General features: G+C 38.9%; 1 protein-coding gene across 1 annotated transcript in view; it reads left to right on the top strand.

Moving 5' to 3' along the window:
* Positions 1 to 20,618, top strand: part of SZT2 (SZT2 subunit of KICSTOR complex) — an 84,889-nt gene that overhangs the window by 4,057 nt on the left and 60,214 nt on the right. Inside the window, exons 2-18 of the mRNA XM_029283210.1 lie at positions 67 to 192; positions 357 to 530; positions 842 to 1,012; positions 2,299 to 2,430; positions 7,592 to 7,751; positions 8,771 to 8,877; positions 10,489 to 10,699; positions 11,245 to 11,415; positions 12,865 to 13,096; positions 13,456 to 13,585; positions 14,830 to 14,972; positions 15,201 to 15,353; positions 17,030 to 17,144; positions 17,917 to 18,122; positions 18,815 to 19,039; positions 19,311 to 19,389; positions 20,148 to 20,239. Coding sequence (XP_029139043.1) covers positions 67 to 192; positions 357 to 530; positions 842 to 1,012; positions 2,299 to 2,430; positions 7,592 to 7,751; positions 8,771 to 8,877; positions 10,489 to 10,699; positions 11,245 to 11,415; positions 12,865 to 13,096; positions 13,456 to 13,585; positions 14,830 to 14,972; positions 15,201 to 15,353; positions 17,030 to 17,144; positions 17,917 to 18,122; positions 18,815 to 19,039; positions 19,311 to 19,389; positions 20,148 to 20,239 — 2,627 coding nt within the window. The remainder of the gene's footprint in view (positions 1 to 66; positions 193 to 356; positions 531 to 841; positions 1,013 to 2,298; positions 2,431 to 7,591; positions 7,752 to 8,770; positions 8,878 to 10,488; positions 10,700 to 11,244; positions 11,416 to 12,864; positions 13,097 to 13,455; positions 13,586 to 14,829; positions 14,973 to 15,200; positions 15,354 to 17,029; positions 17,145 to 17,916; positions 18,123 to 18,814; positions 19,040 to 19,310; positions 19,390 to 20,147; positions 20,240 to 20,618) is intronic.

Genomic DNA, 20,618 nt, shown 5'->3' with positions numbered 1-20,618 from the left:
TTTAATGATTTAAAAACACATGGGCATATTTCTTTTGCAAAGTAATGGGGGGTTTTTTATTTGCAGATAGAGGAGGCTGGACAGGTGTTCCTCTTGTTGAAGAAGGACTATCGAATTTCACGTAATGTGCGACTAGCCTGGTTTCTTGGTCATTTGCATCAGGTTATCTGCTCAATGTCTGAAGCTGAATTGGTGAATACATTTTATTACAAAACTAAACATTTTTTGTAATGTGGGAGAAGCAGAAAGGGGTTACTTGTGATTTTAGGAAGAGTAATTCATGTATGGAATTCTGTGATTTCTTTCAATTTTTGTTTTTAACTTTGTCTCTATTTCGTTTTTTTGTTTTGTTAAAGGCAAAGTCAGACAGTGAGTTAGATGTTCTCAGCATCCTGCCAAACAGCTGGCAACCTGATGAGCCTTTGCAAACTAAGCCGTACCTCCTAGTGCCTTCAACACATGTCACTTTCCTTGCACACCGGTACCGTTTTGTGATTGAACTGGATTTGAGTCCATCTACAGGGATTGTAGTAAGCATGTTAATCTCTCCAAGTTGTAGTTTCAGTTTTTCCACCCTTTTTCTTTGGCTGAGAGTGCTTCCTGTTCAGAACTCTCAGAAATATATCCCCTATGAAGAGAAGCCTGCCTACTACTGCCTATTTTTTAAATCTAGTTTACATTTATGGATATGTTTAATCTGTATATCTTCACTGGTAAAAATTATTATGAGTTCCAAATACTTAAAATGTAAAATTCTTATGACTTATTTCTAGTTGAGTGGAGATAATTACCTCTGAGGTAAACTAAGGAAAACTTGCATATCCTCTCATTTTTTTTCTAGGATGACTCTCCTGGGGAGATAATTTTTGATGAAGTGTTCTATGCTCTCTCAAGGTGTTTAGAAGGATTATTAAAGCCCTTTAGAATCCCAGGTTCTGACATTATATTCCAACCTGATATTTTCATCACTATCCAAGCATATTCTTCTATCATTAGCCTACAGATACATCAGGTAATTCTTATATCTTCAGTTTTGAGATGTTTATGTGAAATGCTTAAACAGTTTAGAGTTAAAAACATCTTGTTGCTAGGGAATACAGTGATGGACTGTAATCTGCAACATTTAAAAATGGGCTAGGTAGCCTGAATTACTTGTGGGCATTTTGGACTGCATTTCCCATAATCTGTAACATTGATTGTATTCAATATGTTGTATGAAAAACATAGTCTAAAACATTTGATCTCAGGTTGCCTGCCTGTGTTGTAAAGAACATTTGTTGACTAGAATATATTACATGTGGATACATATTTTGGGTAACCTTTTTATATGTAATGGGTTTGATCAGCAAGAAAAGTGACTATTGACCTAGGTGAACTTTACATCTTTGGTCTACTATCCATGTTTTCTCGAAAATAAGACCCGGGGGGGGGGGGGGNGGGGGGGGGGGGGGGGGGGGGGCTCCGAAATAAGCACTAAGGCTTATTTTCGGGGGATGTCTTACCTGCTTACCTTAGGACTGCCACAGCCAGGCCTCTCATGCCCCAACACCTGTTGCGCCACTGCCCAAGTTCTTTGGCTGCTTGCGGTCGCACCCCACGTGGCGCTGGTGCGGTCGCAGCAGGACGCTGCATGGTGGATTTTGCCGTTGCATGTGTGAACGGTGGAACTGGTGCAATGCACCATGTGGCCTCCTGAGAGTAGCGGCACCAGCGTGATGCACCATACGGCGTCTGGCCGTGAGCAAGCGGTCGCAGAACTCAGGCAGCGGTGCGATAGGTGCCAGGGCATGGGAGAGCCTGGCTGCAGCAGTCCTAAGGTAAGCGGGTACAGGGCAGTTGCACCTCACCACTCCCACCCTAACTTGATTTTTACATGTGCGCCTTGCCCCCAAACTAGGGCTTATTTTGGGGATAGGGCTTATATTAGGTGCATGCGTGAAAATCAAGCTAGGTCTTATTTTCTGGAAAACACTGTATATCAAACATAGATGTAATTTATGTTTTTGAAAATAGAATTTGTTCTTTAATTACTCTAACCTAATTTTTGTTGGAGGTCAGTGCAAAGTAGAAAAAAAATGAAGCCACAGAGAGGTATAAGTCTTCTGTTTGCCAAGGAGATCAGCTTTTTAACTACTGTTTTATATCTTTTTACATGTTTGAATCTGCTTTTTAAAATTATTCTTTGTTAGTGAACTGATGTAGTTCCCTATTTAAATTTTCTTGGGTTTTGTTGATATACCATTTGCAGGACTTCATTATATGAATAAAACCCACAGATTTTTTTTGTCCATGGCCCAGGTGCTGTTCCAGGGTTGCTTGTCAGATGGAACAAAGACGGAAACCTTTTTGAACCAGGTTTATACACAGTTATGCGCCTTTGAAAACAAAGTGGCTGAGATGCTCCAGCACCAATATGAGGCCAAAACTCAGGTGAGGAACTCAGGTCATAGTAACTGTTTTCTTCTTGAATTGAGTGGGAACCTTTTTCATATTCTTTCCTGTTGTGGGCTAGGACCTTCCCCTGGGGAAAAAAAACTTATCTAATTTTTCTACACAAAGGGATTTTGTTGAAGTTGGCTTAATCAGCCTTGTAAAAATGATTTTGCTATATACTTTACGTAAAAGACCTCATATAGGTCTTTGGTTAATCGGGTTTTCTCCCACGTAAAATTGGAAGTGTCTTGGCGACGTTTTGACGAAGTCTCATTCGTCATCTTCAGGCTGGTGTGTTCAGCTTCGTGCTTCTAGGAGTAATGTGTGAATTAACCAAAGACCTACATACAAACACCCGCGAAAACCTTAGAAAACATATATATACATAATAGTATAATAAAACATATAAATACATAATAGTATAATAAAATGTGTAATTATACAGTTATAATTTATTATACATTTATTATATAAATTCATACTCTATTCTTATTTCTATTCTTGTTCTATTTCTATTTTATTCTGTTCTAGAGCCTCTTATACAAATTATAGTGTCTTAGCCTATGGTGTACAGGTGACATGTTCTGCTTTAGAAGTTTGCAAAAAGGAATACTGAGATACTATATTTAACATGCTCTGAATGTATTGAAATACTATAGAATATTAAATCTTTTATGACTTATGTAAGTTGTGTTAATTGTGTAAAAGAAACTGGCTTTAATTACTTCAATAGTTTATTGGAATATAAAACTTGAAGGTGCCTGGAGTGGATGATAATGTGCTTTGTATGCCCCTGGAGTTCAGGGGTAATAATTGTTAGTATTGAGTAGTAGTGTATAAAATTGTTGCCTGAAAGGGCAAGACACATGAACTTGTTAGAAGGAACCTAATACTATAATCAAGGGTATATCTGGAGCTCTGAAATAGAGATTTATTGTCTTGATAATGGGAAGCTCTTTCACACTTGTTGTGGATCAGAATAATTCTAGCCTTGCTTCAGAAGACTCCTATCTCGTGGGTAGTAGAGCAATAGAAAGTGCTCTAGAATAAGCTAGCTGAATGGGTATTTATGGAGGCATGCCCTATAGCAGGGGTGTCACACTCGCCATGTGACATGTCGCGACGTATGGTGACTTTTTTCCCCTTGCCGGAGCTGGGGTGGGCGCAGCTTCCACGTGACGCATCTGGCCTGTGGGCCGGCAGTTTGACACCCCTGCCCTATTGGATGTTGAGTCAGAAGGATTTTTGAAGAAATTTCTGAAAGCACTACATTTTGCCAACTTAGCAAATAGAATTTTCCTTACTAAAGATTCTTTTTCAAGTTTCTGTAACATGTCTACTTTTGTGAGAACTAATGAGAAACATAATGCAGGTAGTCAGGTAGTCATAGTTAAGCAACAATTGGGACCTGTCATTTAATGAAATGGTTGCTAAGTGAAAAAATCATGTGACTGCGACTGTGTTTGTGATTTACTTCACCTTTAGTTTACAGCATCAGAAGGATATAGACCAGTGGTGGCGAACCTATGGCACGGGTGCCAGAGGCGGCACTCGGAGCCCTCTCTGTGGGCACACGTGCTGTTGCCCCAGCCTCGCCTCCCCCACGACCCCCTCCTCACCAGCAGCCCCCCTGGAGGAGAGTCGCCCCCGAGCATGGCCCACATGGAGCAGCACAGCCAAGGACATGGCAGCCAGGCAGCGTAGACAAGACTCTGCCCTCATGCCCCATCACGCACAGTTGATGCTGTGGGGTGCGGGCAGAGGGCATGGCCGCCATGGCGTTGCTGGGCTGCCTGGGCAATCTACGGTGGGCCCTTGAGGCGGCGAGTGGCCCTGCAGGCAGGTGGGGTGGGGTGGGGGCGGAGCAGGGGGTGGAGCAGGGGCAGGGCCAGTTTTTGGGCACTCGGTCTCTAAAAGGTTCGCCATCACTGCCATATATTAAGGAAGGTTTCAGGAATTTGACTCCCAAGGAAACTGGGTAAAAGGACAAATCTGCTTTTTCCCAACTCCCTCTCCCTGTGGAATGCTCACCACAGAACTTGGATAATTAGCAAAGAGGGAATTAATGTTTGGGTTTACATTCATTGGAGAGGAAGGGATTATAAAAATAAGTAGGCGCACAATGGAGAATACACATTGAAAAGAATGTGCTAGTGCCAGCGGTTCTCACTGGAGAGTCACAAACCACTTTAGGTAAAAATAACCGTCATTGTAAAATTGATTAGAGTTTTGTCAGAGCTCTACTATAAAATGTTGCCTTAAAGTTCTTAATGCTAAACAAAATAAACAGAAATAGATGCTACTGAAAACTAGCTGTACAATATACATACATACCAACCCAGCTACTACATCTTTTTTTTGAAGTGAAAATGTTATTCATTGTATAGCAGGCTGAGCCAGCCGGGGAATCTAATCAACTAAAGTCACAGCTGAGTTTGTTAATTTGCACTGAGGAGAAAAGCAGCTCAGGAACAGATAGCTTATTTGGACAACGTGTTTGCTCTGTGAGAAGGGGGAAAAAATGGGTCAGTCACAGGCAGCACATACTAACTTAATGGCAGATTGTGACTGAAAGATGCTGCGAAGGTTGTAAATGCAGGCATTGGTTGCAAAAGTACTTTTGCATCACTGTAGTAACTGCAAATGGTCGCTGTCTGAAGCAATCACTGAATGAGGACTACTATACTGTACCTTCATTCCTAAAGTGGATCTTGGCTTTCATGGTGTATTTACTCTTTCCTGTTGACTGTTGTTCTGTATTGTTGATTTCCCTTTGCAATTTCTAGAGCACTTCCCAATATATGTTCAGAAAGATGAAAACCTTTCTCGGCAAAGGATCAGTAACAGTGAACGGGAGACAGTTGTTTAATGGAATTGAGCTCAGATAGGAATTTATAGTAACTAGCAAAAGTTGATGACTCTAGTGCAGGGGTGTCAAACTGCCGGCCCGCAGGCCAGACGCGTCATCCGGAAGCCGTGCCCACCCCATTGCCAGCAATGGCAAAACCGTCCCGATATGTTGCGCGACATCACATGATGTTGCGAGTTTGACATGTCTGCTCTAGTGTTTCCTAACTGAAATCGTACTATAATTGTTCTGTTGTTTTTTGCTGGTATCTTACTTCAAAGAGGTTTTAAGAGGTATATTTGGCAATTTTTTTTTAGGAATCTCAAACATTTCTTAGTATAAAGACACTTAGCTGTCTTAACTACAGACTGTGGTCCAGCCACCATTGTGCTTAGGCAAACTTTCCTCTTGGTGATAGTATACTATAAAATTTTGTCTCAATATTCTTAGTGCTAAACAAAATAAACGGAAATAGATGCTACTGAAAATTAGCTGTACAGTGTAAGTACATACCAACCCAGCTACTAAATCTTTTTTGGAAGTGAAAATGTTATTCATTGTACAGCAGACAAGGTTATTGAAGAAAACAAAGTCTGGGGAAGTTCTAAAACTGTTATCCGTTCAAAGAAAAATGGCTTTAGCCAGCTAAAATCTTAAGGCAAGAAGCCCGGTTTAGTGAAAAAGCAAGCTACTCAAAGTAATACACTATATTGCAATCACAAAGCAAGAGAGTTATAACAATCAGGAGAAAAGGTGAATTGAAGACTATTTCAGCTGATAAAATATCCAGTGAGAAAATACACTCCTTATTTAACGCTGCCTTGTTTTGTGTCCATTCACAAATATGACAGTAATTAAAACATTTTCTGACCAGTGCGCACACTTGCAACCAAATTTTGTCTGCCTAATAAATGCAAGCTGGCATAGGTTTACTAGAGACCTTTATCTAAATGAGACAGCAGCAATCAATAATCTTTGCAGCATGTCTCTTTTTCTCTGTGTCACATGTTTGCTTACTGGCCATTTGATTTCAAATTTAGGGGACAGAATGTGGTTGCTAAATGAAAGGGTGTATATAGTTCTGATTAGTGATATCATAAAATAACAAATTTATATGCAACAAAAAAGGCAAATTAGAACAACAGAAATATTTTAAGTAAATTTTAAACCATCCAGCCCCCACTATTCTAAATGCTAGTATTAATTGTAAATCTATAAACAGAAAAACCAGTATATTTTATAAAGGTTCACCATGCTGGGAAAAATAAAAAAATCCATTAGGTTGCTTGAAGTATGGAAAGCACTAGATCAGATGAGGTTGGTCCAGATACATATTTCTTCAAAAGATATCCTGCCTTGGTATCTTGATTTCTATATTTGAAGTTTTATTCAGGAAAATATAGGAAGCTGAAATCTTATCAAAAACAGAAATAAACGTTGGTTTCCAATTACACAAAAAAGAAAAAAATATAACCACAGAGAGATCTGCTGGATGCTATATTGATTACAAAATTGTGGAAAATATTTCTCAACTGTGATGAAAGAATTAGAACAATCAACTTGGGTTTAGATCTGCATGTAGTTGCAATGATCAAGTAACTATTGCAACTGTAGCTTAAATTTTGTCAAGAAATTTAGATGGTATCTCCTCTTGCTACTTTTATTCAATACAGACATGGATTATATTTTAGGAAATCTTGTTGCCTGGAAAGGCTGGTGGCACTGTTGTGCATTAACCCAGTTCAATAATTACAAATTTAACTTCTGTTGCTAATATGGTCATCCTAGCCAACACTTGAGAAGACCTACAAGAAAGTATTAGACATTAGAAGGCAAACTGTTGCACAGGAAGGAGTCACCATTGAGAAGGTCTGGTTCTGCTGTTCTGATTGGGTTTTGCTGATGCAACGCTATAGAGGACAGGATCCTCTGCAGGGCTTGTCTCCTAGTTCTTACTGGAAAATCGGACCCTGAGTTTTAAAGGCTTTAAAGATAATAACTAGCATCTCAAATTATCCTTGGAAGTTGACTGATAGGTGAACACTTGTTATATAAATAAAACTAGATGTACCCATCATTATTTAGACCATTGAATGCTGTTCTGGTTTAAGTGTTTAGATGATCTTCAAGGGCAGCCTCAGGTAGAGCCCCATGTAGAGAGAATTCCAGTAGTCTAGTTGTATTTATATGGACCAATGAATCAATGAAAACTGACTTTTGAGAGGAATTAATAAGAAAGGCTTGAGGTACCTGTAGTGAAAAATGAATACTTCTGAGGTATAGTTAATAGAATTTCTTCTGTTCTTGCAGGCGGACTTGTCATCCCTTAACCAGGAACATATTTGTGACTCTCAGGAAATTCCAGGGAAGAAGTTGGGGGTTTCAATGGTTACAGCTGATGTTGGACTTGTCAGTATGATTCGACAGGGAATTTTGGCATTGCAGCTGCTTCCTTCCAACTCTACCGCAGGTGAGTGGGATCTTTTAAAAAACCTTTAGAGTCCATCTCTTATGTTTACTTAGATAAAGGGAGACAAAGGAAATTAAGTTAATCTTGTATACTCTTATCTAGAGACAGTTCTGTTAAATTTATATATCCTATCTTTCCTCCAAGAGCAACAGAATATATAGCTTACTCTTCTGTTTTTTCCTCTATAGTAATAACTACAGCATTTGCAGCATTGCAAGGTTTTGCGCTTTGCTTCTCTAAGCCTAGAAGTAAATCAATTCCAATGCACAGAGTTGTTGAGCTCTTTGTTTTGGAATCCTTGTTGAGGTTTTTCTGTAGTTTCAGACTACCTACAACAAGCCTTTTTCTCTGAGCACAGTACAGAGGATAGCTGCAATGATTTAATTGTGAATGAATAACAGACTAACAGAGTTGGAAGGGACCTTGGAGGTCTTCTAGTCCAACCCCCTGCTCAAGCAGGGAACCCTATATCATTCTGAACAAATGGCTGTCCAGTCTCTTCTTGAAAACCTTCAGTGATGGAGCACCTACTATTTCTGGAGGCAAGCCGTTTCACTGATTATTCTCACTGTCAGGAAATTTATTTGTAGCTATTGTAGATGTTCTGCATAAAAAGTATTAAAGCTACAATTGTAGTGTTATAAAACACATGCTGGAAATCAGTATAGTTGGGGGGAAAACTACTTACTGCAAATAATTCTTTCAGTGCCATCAGCCCTTTTTAATTGCAAAAGGCCAATAGGACCTAATTTTGAATATAAAAATTACAGTGGACCAATAGGATATTTATTTATTTATTTATTTATTTATTTATTTATTTTAGATTGGTCTTGACATCAGTTTTGTTTAATATGTATCTTGTTATGGATTCAGGAAAAGGGCCATTCCTGTTTTCTAGTTAGTTATTTTTCCTTAGCTCCGTCACTTGCAAATCTCTCTCAGAACTTAATTCTTGCCTTCGATGATGGAATGTTCACTCGTGTCTATTTAGTGCTGATAATTGTTGTTATTATTCGAAGGGATCATTGTGATCACAGATGGCGTCACCAGTGTGCCAGATGTAGCAGTCTGTGAGACTCTGCTCAATCAACTACGCAGTGGGACTGTGGCCTGCTCTTTTATTCAGGTGCTGTGGAAAGTACACTGGCTGCTGGTGCATTATTGCATAAATAATTGTGAATGTACAGTAGTTAGGGCCATCCTAATATTAAAGACAGAACCCATCTGCCTCTCATGACAATATAAAAGCTAGTGCTTATTAATGTATTGACCTTTTCAGTATTTGTTTATAACAGAAGAAAAAAATATTATTTATGATTATGATGATACCAGGAGTCTAGTTGTAGTAGTTAATGAGCAAATGCTGATTCATGGTTTGATCATTAAGGCTGCAATCCATAGTTACTTCTGGTTTAAGTAGTTCCTGTTAAATTTAGTGGATCTTACTTCTCACTGGATATCTGTAGAAGTGCACGTAATGCTTTTGAATTTAATATAGATACTCCTTGTTTAACAGCGGTCATTGGGACTGATCATGCCACAATTGCTAAGAAGAAAAACCAATGATCAAGACAGGCTTATGACATTACTTCCTGTTCGGTCATTAAGAAAATAATTATTGGCTGCTAAGTGAAGCATCACATAACCGTGACTAGAATTTTACTTCTGCCTTTTCTATTAAATCGCTTGTCACAAGCCAGTTGTGATTACATGACCCTGAAATACTGCAACAGTCATAAATGTAAGAATTATTTGCAAAGGATTTTTTATATGGCTGTAACTTTGAATGGTTGTTATACAAGGAGTCAGTGTGCAAAGGATACCTAGAAGTGATCTGATTAACTTTTGTTACGTTCAGTTTGGGAAGAGGAGATTTTGATTTTTGTAAGATGACAACAATTTTTGGGTGGGTCAACTCTGATTTGCAGTCATCCCTTTGGCTAATGCTTACACAAATTCACATATGCTCAATTTTGGTTGTACCTTGAATACAGGTTATATATATGACTTTTATTTCTCCTCCCCTCATCTTTAATACGTTGTTTTTAATCTAACCAATGCAAAGGATTGCATACCTTGCTTGGAGAAGCTAACCTAGCCTCAAATTTAATTACCCAGTTAAAGATATATCTGTAGTTGATTATTTAAGGAGCAAGTTGACAATAAGAATCATTGTACTAAGATAAACGTGCAAAGGCTAATAGCATGCTAAGTCAAAATGAGGCCTTATATGATTTAGCTGCTATGTGAACTTAGCTAGTGTGTTAAGATTTCTCTTGTTCCTGGCTCATGAGAAGGATTTAAACAGTGAAATAGATCAAGTCTCAACATGTAGTTCATATGTATGTATACACGTATATGTATATGTGTACAGTGTGCTAATGCATGTATATACATTATTTGGTTTGAAACTTCAGTTTTTATCAGTTACAGATAAGATACATTTAGATTTATGCAAGTATGTAAACCCATTGGAAACTTTGCACCTTTCAGTGGCAGGGCAATTTCATGCAACAATTCAGGGTAGGGGAAGAATACCGGTGGTAAGACTTGCTTTTCTCTCATGTCTTTCTGGTTTAGAGATCAGAATAAAAGTATGCTATGTATAGAAATATTTTCTGTCATTACAACTACAGCACTGACATCTGAATTGAAATGGAGCTAAGTGCAATGTAAGAGAGGGAGCCTGTTCTTGATAGAGTTATCAATATTTCTGTGCATTCTTTTTCTCTTGCAGGTGGGAGGAGTCTATTCTTATGACTGCAGTTTTGGTCATGTTCCTAATGTTGAGCTCATGAAGTTCATTGCAATGGCAACATTTGGCACATACCTTTCCACATGTCCTGAAGTTGAGCCTTCTAGTTTAGACATAAATGTCTACCATAAAGCTTTTCTCCCATATTCCTTTCTGCGCAGTGGGGAATCCTTGAATCCTGAATATTATTGTGGTAAGCTTATCTTCCATGGACTTAGATGTAGTTTCTCAATCTTATCTATCCTATTTACGCTATCTTCACCAGTGCCAAGAATCTTGGGTCAGATTGAATTGTCGGACTAAATAGTAGTCCATTATTAGTGAAAATAATGGGTTTTGCAAGAGGTAAAGGAATAGATGGTCTCTATAGTTCTATGAGTTCTTCGCCACTTTCAAGTTTTGAAAGCTATATTAACTAAAAAGCTAAATAAAATGGTAGCTAGCTATAAACAGATTGAAGGGATTCATGTTTCTCTTTAGATGCTTTGAGGGTTATAGTGATTTGCCTAGCCTTCATTATTGCTTCAGGTGATGATGTGCAGGATGAGGAAAAATAGTGCTATGTTTACTGTTTACACAGCTACATTTGTCACCCATGTGCAAAGGGACACAATAAAATGCTTGAATCCCTGCATTGAGGTCCCTGGAGTAGCTCATGGCCTCATAGGGAGGAAGAAATAGTTTGCAGGATAGAACAGTTTGTAAATAACACTTGCACGGTGTTTGCTATCATTGCAGTCTCCCAGCACAGATTATTCAATGAACACCTTGTTTCTGCAAGCAGCAACCCAGCCCTTGCCTTGAGGCGAAAGAAGCATACAGAAAAAGAGGTCCATGCTGATCTTATTAGTATAGTCTCTGTGCGGCTACGAGAAGGCTATAGTATCCGTGAGGTCAATATTACAAAAGGTGATTATTCAGTGTTCTTAGTCTGTTTTGGGCAGAGTATGTTGCCAATTGTGATCAGGGACATGCATTATTTTCCATTTGGGGGCTGCATTTCCCCCAAAATGGCCTCTAAGTCCCATAAGGGATGGCTTGGGACACACTAGAAGTCATTGAAGGAGGTAAGGCTGAAAATACTGTACGTTTTGGGAGTGAGGTTTTTTTTTAATGCAAAATAGGGGTGTTGCACAGGCCTCAAACATCCAACACCCCACAGAAACAAAGTCTAGAACGAACCATGTCATCTGGAAATCAATCATGCTGAATTTCACAGTATTAAGCATTCTGAAGGTTGTAGAAATATTACTAGGAGACAATCCTACTTCTTGAATATAACTCAAGTTGTGGAGCAGCTCTTAAAATTATGTCTGTAAAATTTATTGTCAAATTCCAGCTCATTTGGGTACTCCCAATTTACTTTGTCTTAACAAGCCAACAACTCAAAAGTTACTGTGAATACAAGCAGTGCTTTGAGTTCCATGAAAGAATAGTGGAATAGAAATGTGCCAAAATAATTTTTTGTTTTATGGGGACTGACTGCCAAATGCATATTTTGTTTCTGAATGCTGCTAGTGCCTGATTCATGGTTAAGATTTGTGAGTAGAATAGGCAAAATTCCATCATCTTGTCCAACAAATGGTATTTAGTAAGATTCTGCATAAGGGCAGTATTTGTTAATATAGTGGCCTGTTTATCAGCAGCTGGGTTAGTTATTGTAAGGAGTTGTAATTGTTAGATGCTTCATTGTTGGTCTGCGTTTCTTTAAATATAGTATATAAATGTGTAAAATAAAAAAAATGAGAAATCTTTTATCTACTTTTCATTGAAAACAATATTTCACAGTGGTCCAAGATGGCAAATTGTTACTTTGTTTTTTAAAAAATGACTTTGTCATTGCTATGCTTCCCATCCTAGAAAATATTAATGGGGCGTTTTCAGAAAAGCATTTCATAAATATTAACTAGGTATTGGAACTCCAAGTTCTGAGATCAATTAAAGCAGGGGTGTCAAACTGGTGGCCCGCAGGCCGGATGCGTCACGTGCAGGCCACGCCCACCCTGGCTCCACAAAGGCAAAAAATGTCACGATACATCACGTGACGTGATCGAGTTTGACACCCGTGAATTAAAGCTAGAAATATTAAATATGGAGTGTATTCCTACAGACTTTTTTCTGGCTCTTCCAACATCGCCATTCACTGGAGCATAACATTCAGAACAACCTAGATAAATCAGTAAGATCGACATCAAAAAACAGAAATAGACAACAGAAAGTAGAAATTAATCTGACATATAAATGTGCTGATTTTGGCACAAGCTGTGTTTTAATATTTTACAAAGGCAGACTTTGTTAAGAAGGGGGCTAGTGCTGTTGTATTAGAACACGTTCCTCATTCCTCTTGCACGCTGACAGGTGGTGCTCAACTGGAAGTGAAGCTCATCCTGCTATGGAAGCACAATATGAGAATTGAGTATTTGGCAGTGGCCCCCTGGCCCCTAGATCCTTCAAAACGTAGCACATGGGTGGAAGTGACTATGGAGGGCAGCTATGACATTTTGCATGACATCAGCTGCACTGTACGGAAGCCCATTACCAGCCTCTATCGCACCACTGTGATACGCCGTTTCTGGAACACCTTGCAAAGGTAGAGATTTCCTTGGTTTGCCCTTTCAGTGTGGCTTTTTTTCCCCCCCAAGGGTTTGGGTAATATGTAACGCTGCCCTTTAGTTTGTTTAAATGTTTAGTCCCAATAAGGAATGTTAATGTGAACAATGTTTCTAAACTAGGAACTGTTATTCACTATGATTGACCATGATCATTTCTATTTGGACTTTAGAGGGAACTTCAGTGTTAGGCAAAAAAAAAAATACATTTGGTTCTAGAGAAACCTCTTTAATGGGAATTAGGGATTGTCTTGAACTGATCGCATCCATCTCTAATAGGATATAAATTGTGACTTAAAGACCTTCAGAGGGATTTTTGTTGCTGTTGTTCATTTTTCAGCATCAACCAAACTGATCAGATGCTGGTTCATCTACAGTCATTTGACAGCGTCCCAGAGCATTTCACTATTCCTGAAAGCACTCGAAATGGGGTGCCGCTGTTCTATATTCCTCCAGGATCTACTACACCGGTACATTATTTGTATATTACTAGCCAATTTGCACTAAGAGCAAGCAAGAAGTAATACCTAAATTGCTGCCTTTTTAGGTAGCAGCTTATTTAAGTTGCTGCATTCCTTTTTCTGTTTTAGAGGGTTTAAAACTTGCTTTATATTTATCTCTCATAATATCTCAGTTTAGGAAAATAAGGCATGTGGTTGTGTGACTTGATGAGGGAAGGATGAAGGAGAGAGGGCAATTCTATTCCAAACATGTGCTCTATATCTCAATTCTGTATCTTCAATTCTGCTTTCTCACTTCTGGAAAAAAATGTGTGTGCTGTTACAGTAATAATTAAATGAGGGTGCTCAGATTCTTGATTATTTGGAATCATATCTTAGCAATAGGTTGGAAGCAACAGGTTCAACATATTTGCTGTTTCCTTGAGTTAATGTAGCCAAACCTTGCGGTAAGAGCAGCTGTGCTAAATTAACATGCCAAACAAATATTCTGTGTATCACTTATTTACTATACTCTCTGTTGCTCATTAGAGCTATCATGACTGGCTACTGCAGTACACCATATTTTAAAACAAGATTATACAGCTTACATTCTTTGAGATCTTCAGCCAGTTGTCTCTTTCCCATTTTAAGTAGATGGTTATCTTGTGTGCCAGTGCTAACTATCTGCACATGTCCTCTTCATGGAGTCCTTGGTCTTTTCTGAGCTTGGTTGTTTGCTTGCAGATGTTTCATTACCTGATTAGATAACATCTTCAGTACACTGAAGGAGCATTGAAAATGTTATCTAGTCGGGTAACATGTCTACAAGCGAACAACCAGGTTCAGAGAGCACCAAGGTCTTCACAGTTCATCCCTGAGCTACCTATATCCTTTTCTGTTAGTATGTCCTTTTTTTCCCGTTATTTTTTTTATTTTATTTTTTTTAGAAATGTTATTCCATAGCCCAAAGTTTCTCAACCTCGGTCACTTTAAGATGGGTGGACTTTAACACCCAGAATTCCCAAGGTAGCAGAGCTGTATAATCTCATAAATAAATTGCAAATATTAAGGTACTAATAAGAATTAAAAATTAAATATAGGCTATAGCAGTGTTTCTCAACTCTGCCCACTTTAAGATGGGTGGATTTCAGCTCCCAGAATTCCCAAGCCAGCAGAGCTAACTGCCTAATATGGTTTTTCTATGCTAAAATGTTTAAACAACCAGTTGCACAGATGCAACCAGATTCATGAAATACGATGTCTACCATGTTCAGGTCCTGTCCTTGCAGCATAGTAGCTCAGACTCCAGTCACTCACAGTTTGCAGCCTACTGGAAGCCCATCCTGTCAATGGATGCCAATCTCTGGCAGAGGTGGTTACACATGCATCGCATTGTTATCCTCTTGGAACACGATATGTAAGTGCAAAAAAAAAACATACAAGACTTGTATCATGGCATGGTATTGTATTTAATGTTTAAAGGTTTCAGAGCTTACCGACCATTGTGTTGTTATTGAGGGCTGAGGGATAACAGAGGTTGAGGAATAAGGTCTTGCATGTGAATTTTTCCTGGGGCAGGTAGAATGGGGTATAATGATGGTTCCTGAATAATGGATATTAACTAACTGTTTGATCTGTTTGACAGGCCAGTCCCAAAGCATTTGCACACCCCAGGCAACAATGGTCGTTACAGCACTATCCAGTGTCGCATTTCCCATTCAGCTCTGACTTCTTTGCTGCGTGATTGGAGTAGTTTTGTGCTGGTAGAAGGCTACTCTTATGTCAAGCTCATGCACAGGTGAGGTAATTAAGGGGCAGAGGGGAGAAAAGGCTGAGCCTGAGCTGTTGAAGTCCATGAAGATGTAAAATCCAATGGAGATAGAAGGTTTTTGCATAAGATTGAGCCTGAGGGGGGGGGTTCTTATAGTAAGTAGCCAACTGAGTCATGTTGAGTAAATAGCTCTTAAGAGGAAAAGCTCATCACGCACTTCACATTCATTCATTAGTATAGATAGTCCTCTACTTATGACCACAATTGAGACCAAAATTTCTGTTGCTAATCGAGACATTTGTTAAGTGTTACCACCTTTCTTGCCCCAGTTGTTAAATGAATCTGGCTTCCTCACTGACTTTGCTTGTCAGAAGGTCACAAAGGGGATACTGCAACCATCATTATAAGTATGAGACAGATGTCAAGCGTCTGAATTGTGATCATGTGACCATGGGGATGCTGTAACCATCGTAAGTGTGAAAAACGGTCAAAAGCCACTTTTTTCAGTGCCGTCGTCACTTGGAACGGTCAGGAAACAAATGGTTGTAAGTCAAGGACTCCCGTTATAGAGCATCTGAAATAATACAAGAGCTGCTTTTGCAAGGCTCCTGTGGCTTACATATTTCCATATCCCAACATGTAATGGGTTCTGCAGGTAGGCATTTGTTCATAGGGTAACTTCGGTTCCTTCTTGCACACCTTGGCGGAACACTTCCCTCCATGTAGATGCAGTTCCATTGAGGACCACACGCTGAGTACGGCCAGTCAGCCAGCTACGAATCCATCTGGTGGTGATGCTGTCTAACCCACATTTTTCTATCTTATCAAGTAGTAGGTTGTGGTCTACTTTATCAAATGCCTTACTGAAGTCCAAGTACATTATATACACAGCATTCCTCTGGTCCACTAATTTTGCCCAGCAGAAGCACTTCACTGTCTCTGCTGCCTCTTTTTTAGCCCCATCTTCTCCCTTGAATGTTTCCCTAAATGAAGTTACAGCTATACTATCTTTGGAAAGCTTTTCACTACTTTTGCAGCTTGCAAGGCAAGGTGCAAGGCAGCCCAAAGGGGATAGGAAAGTGGAGGAGAGTTAATTAAAAGTTTTAAACAGAACATAAAAACTAACAAAAACTAATATATAAATGAAGGAAAAAGACAAGCAGGAAAAATAGTTAAAAGGAAATAAAAACTTCTGATTCCCTTTGCAGCAAATACAAGAAAAGCTTACTTTTTTCTATTATCTACTTTGCTTTAATCATCAAAACCACAAATCATAAATTCATTTTTTCTTGTTTCATACAAAAAGCCTACAAGAGATTTCCAGTTAGTCATAAATATTGATATTCTCTTTTTCTCTGATTAAGGAAATCAATTTAACCATCTCTACAGGTTTATCACCTTCGCCAAACATTTCTCCATTGCAGGTGGTATTGATTCTTTCCACTTTTAAGCAATTAATAATCTTGCTGCAATTATTTATAAAAACAAAGTTTCATTACTTTTTTTCTAGCTGTCCATTAGTCTCAAAGGAAAAGCCCCTTGTTTCAATTATACTTTAATCTTTAAATTCTTCTGAATTAGTGCATGCATGTATTTGTGTCTAAAAATTCTCAGCTTTTTTACACGTACCCAAATGTCCTTTTACTTATTGTTGCTACCACAATATATTTATTCAGTTTGCTTTTTTTTTTCTTGTTCTGTAGCTCTGAAGATCTGCCTCCTTTTTCATTTTATGTGGTGAGGATTATTTCAAAAGCTCCTTGCATGGTTCTTCGGCTGGGTTTCCCCATTGGGACACTTGCAAAACTCAGGAATAAAGTGAGTGCCGAACAAGTTTTCTTGAGTCACAGGGGACATATTTAAAATTGCAAAAAATACACAGCTAAAATGTGCTTGGTGGATGTTAGCCTTGGAATAAAGTTTTAGGATTGCCAAGAAGCAAGTTTTGCATCTGTATTTTTTGGTTGCTTATAAAAACCTTGGGCTCACATTACAAGCATCTCTTCCAGACCTAAATAGCATTTAGGAATCACTACCTGAAGGTAGCCGGATGAATCATTTTCCCCATGATAAGATTTTATAGAACAAGTTATTTCTAACTAGAATGTGTGAGGAGGAGACAGGATTTGACCTTTTTAGGTCAGCTTTAAGGTAAACTAGTTCTATAAGAAATGTCCTTGTGGCACTGATGAATTTATTAACAAAACATTTAAGGTATTGTTGACAACAACAGGCTCACTCCTCGGGGGGAATTCTGGGACAGAATATGGCTACATTGATTTTATTATTTAAATTTATTTTCAATATATGCATTTCCCCCCATTTTTTACAACGTTCAAACTACAATTTAACTTTTTAAAAACAAAATAAAATTCATAACGCAACGAAAGCCTAGACAATAAATACATGTATATGTTACAAAAATTAAGCTAATAACATAGTAACGCGTTAAAATATGTGGTAAAATGTTGGAATGTAGGAGAACATATGGTGCAAAGGGGTTCAGTGTCTGGAAAAGTTGCTGTTCTTACGAGTGGTGCTAATTCCCGATATAAAAATGATTTCTTCTTATCTACTTGCCTTTCAACAGATAGTAGAAGAACTGAGAGACTGTATCCTTCAGTTACGTTTCCCCCACAGAGTACAGAGCAAAGAGGCAACTCCAAAAGTAAAACGAAAGGTCCTTGGCAGCAGTTCCCCATCAAAATCATCTTGTTTGCCTATGGCCCAGCCACCCCTCTCAGACAGACCTTGCCTTATAGTACTGCATAAACCTCTGGAAAAACTCCTTATCAGGTATTATGTATGGGGCATATATACATGCACACTTAACGTATACCTATGTGCAGAATGTTAATTCCCGGAGATGCAGTTGCTGTAGCCTAGCTGCTGTTTTCCAGATGACTTTGCCTGTAGTTTTTGTATTCCTTTATCCAATGGACAGTGGATGGCCGTGAGGTAATGGGAATGTCTTGGAATGTTGCTTGGTTGAAAAAGAGCTTCTGAGCTTCCTCTGTGCCTTATCGTGACCTTAATTCATTCACATAAATGTATCTCAAGATATTATTGAAAGAATGATATGCAGCATGCACTGCAAATAGACCACTTAACGTGTCCCCGAATTCATAAAATGTGTTTGGGGTACAAAATTTTCCTGTACACATGGCTTGCCTATCTGGATTCAGGCATGCGTAGAGAGGGACGTTTTGCTTCCTCTGCATATTCCCTTTGATTCTTGAATCTTGGATGGTTAAGCACTTTTTTATTTTAAAACAAAAAGGATTTACAAGAACAGACAGGGACTGATAGTATATTTTATGACCCATAAAAAAACAGTAAGTCGTTTACTGGTCATGCTAGTTGGAGTTATTGGGAATAGTTCAAAAACATCCAGCTCAGAAGTCTTGTATAGATAGTATATTGAGATCATAATGAGAAATCCAACTCCACAGTCACCTGTTGTCTTAATCCTTCTTTCTCTTTCTCAGATACGAGAAGCTTCCCTCTGACTATCATGTTCCATGTCTTTTGCCCTTGGAGAATCCTCCCATGTCAGGTCCGCTTACTATGGTGGCTAACCGCACAGCTTCCTCTACCCTGGCCTCCTTATCTCGCTATTTTTATCACCAGCGCTGGATCTGGTGTGTACAGTCAGGGCTGGTCCCGGCTGTGCCCATCACAGCTGTGGCCCAACTACTGTCCACTCTCACTGAGTAAGTACCTATTTTGTTATGAGATGTGTTGGAATCTGCAAATAGGGGAGCTATAAAAGTAAAAAAAGAAAAAGAAAGCAATTATATGTGAGTCACTTCTTTCTCTGAAGATCAGTTGCTTTTGACAGTGTAAGAGTTGAAGTGGGGAGGGGGGGTTGCATTTTCACTGTGGGGAAAGAACATTGTGCCGAGTCAACACAATGTTCTCTATCTCACGGGAGACCGGGATGCAATAGCCTTGTAACTTATTCTTCTCTTTGGCATGGTGCAGGATACGCTTGTCTGAAGGCTTCCATTTTGCTTCTAGTGGTGAAGGGATTGTCAGTATGGTTCAAGAATTACCTATGAAGGTAAATCCTGTTGCTTGTTTTATTTTGTTATGTTCTCTGGTACCACATTTTCCTGTTCACAAGGAAATTGGTAATAGCAAGGTGCATAGAAATATGGTATATGTGCCTTCGAGTCCGTGTTGACTCCTGGTAACTTTCTGGACAAGTCCAGGCAGTTTTCTTGGCAAGATCTATGACAATGTCACTATGAAATGGTTAAGACATCAGGCTAGAAACCCCAAAATCATGAGTTCAAATCCTACCCCTCAGGCATAAAGCCAGCTGGTTGACTTGGGCCAGTCACTCTCTCTCAACCCTAGGAAGGAGGCAATGTCTTAACCATTTCATCAATTTGGCTCTTTTTATAAAAATCTTAGCTCTTGGTATATCAAAATGTATTGTGGTGTATCCTTGCCAAATAGTATAAATATTGCCATAGTGATTTGTTCTTTAGAAGATCTATGACAAAAAATAGCTATTAGGTATGATAAAGGTAAGAAAAAGATGGGGGAAGTCTACCAACAAATGGGTGTAGACGAATACTATGAAAGGGATATTCAAAGATAATTGTCAAATAAATATGCCCCTTGTTTTTTCCTCCATAGTCTCTCATCCAAAAAAAGGCATATTAAATTATATTCTGAGAAAAATTTGCTCTTGATTTGCCCAAGAATTTTATGACAAATTGGCACTGCTTCTCTCTGGTCTTGGAACCTCTTTGTGCTAGGAGACAAGTGGCAAAGGAGCTTGACAAATTTACAGTTGGTTTTCTTCCACAGAGTGACTCCACAAGAGTGAGTGACAATGAGAAGCACACCTGCATTGTACAATATGTGATATTCCCACCACATGCTACATCTACCAAAGACAGGTAAGAAAAGAAGTCCTGACCCTAAAAGGAAGCACGCAAGGAATAGAGTCGCCCAGGTTCTGTTGTAGCCGTTATAAGAATGTGCATGACTAGAAAGCGTCCAAGGGGTAAATAACTATACTGACCATAGCTTTTATCTACTGCAAAGGAGCCTTTGGTGCACACAAAATTCTCCACCTCACTCCTCCCCAGAAAAATAACATTGACTTGAAGATCCCATAGTTCTTTATTTGTTTTTTTTTATTAATATAAGACAGTACTGACTTACAGAATTAATATCACCTCCCGCCTGGACTACTGTAATGCTCTCTACATGGGGCTTCACTTGAGGAGCACCCGGAGGCTCCAGCTAGTCCAAAATGCGGCCGCGCGGGCGGTG

The sequence above is a fragment of the Protobothrops mucrosquamatus genome, unplaced genomic scaffold, assembly GCF_001527695.2.
Source record: "Protobothrops mucrosquamatus isolate PMUCROS unplaced genomic scaffold, P.Mucros_1.0 scaffold39, whole genome shotgun sequence".
In the NCBI taxonomy this organism is placed as follows: Eukaryota; Metazoa; Chordata; class Lepidosauria; order Squamata; family Viperidae; genus Protobothrops; species Protobothrops mucrosquamatus.
Note: the sequence above shows the minus strand (reverse complement) of the source record. Positions and strands in the feature narration are given on the sequence as shown.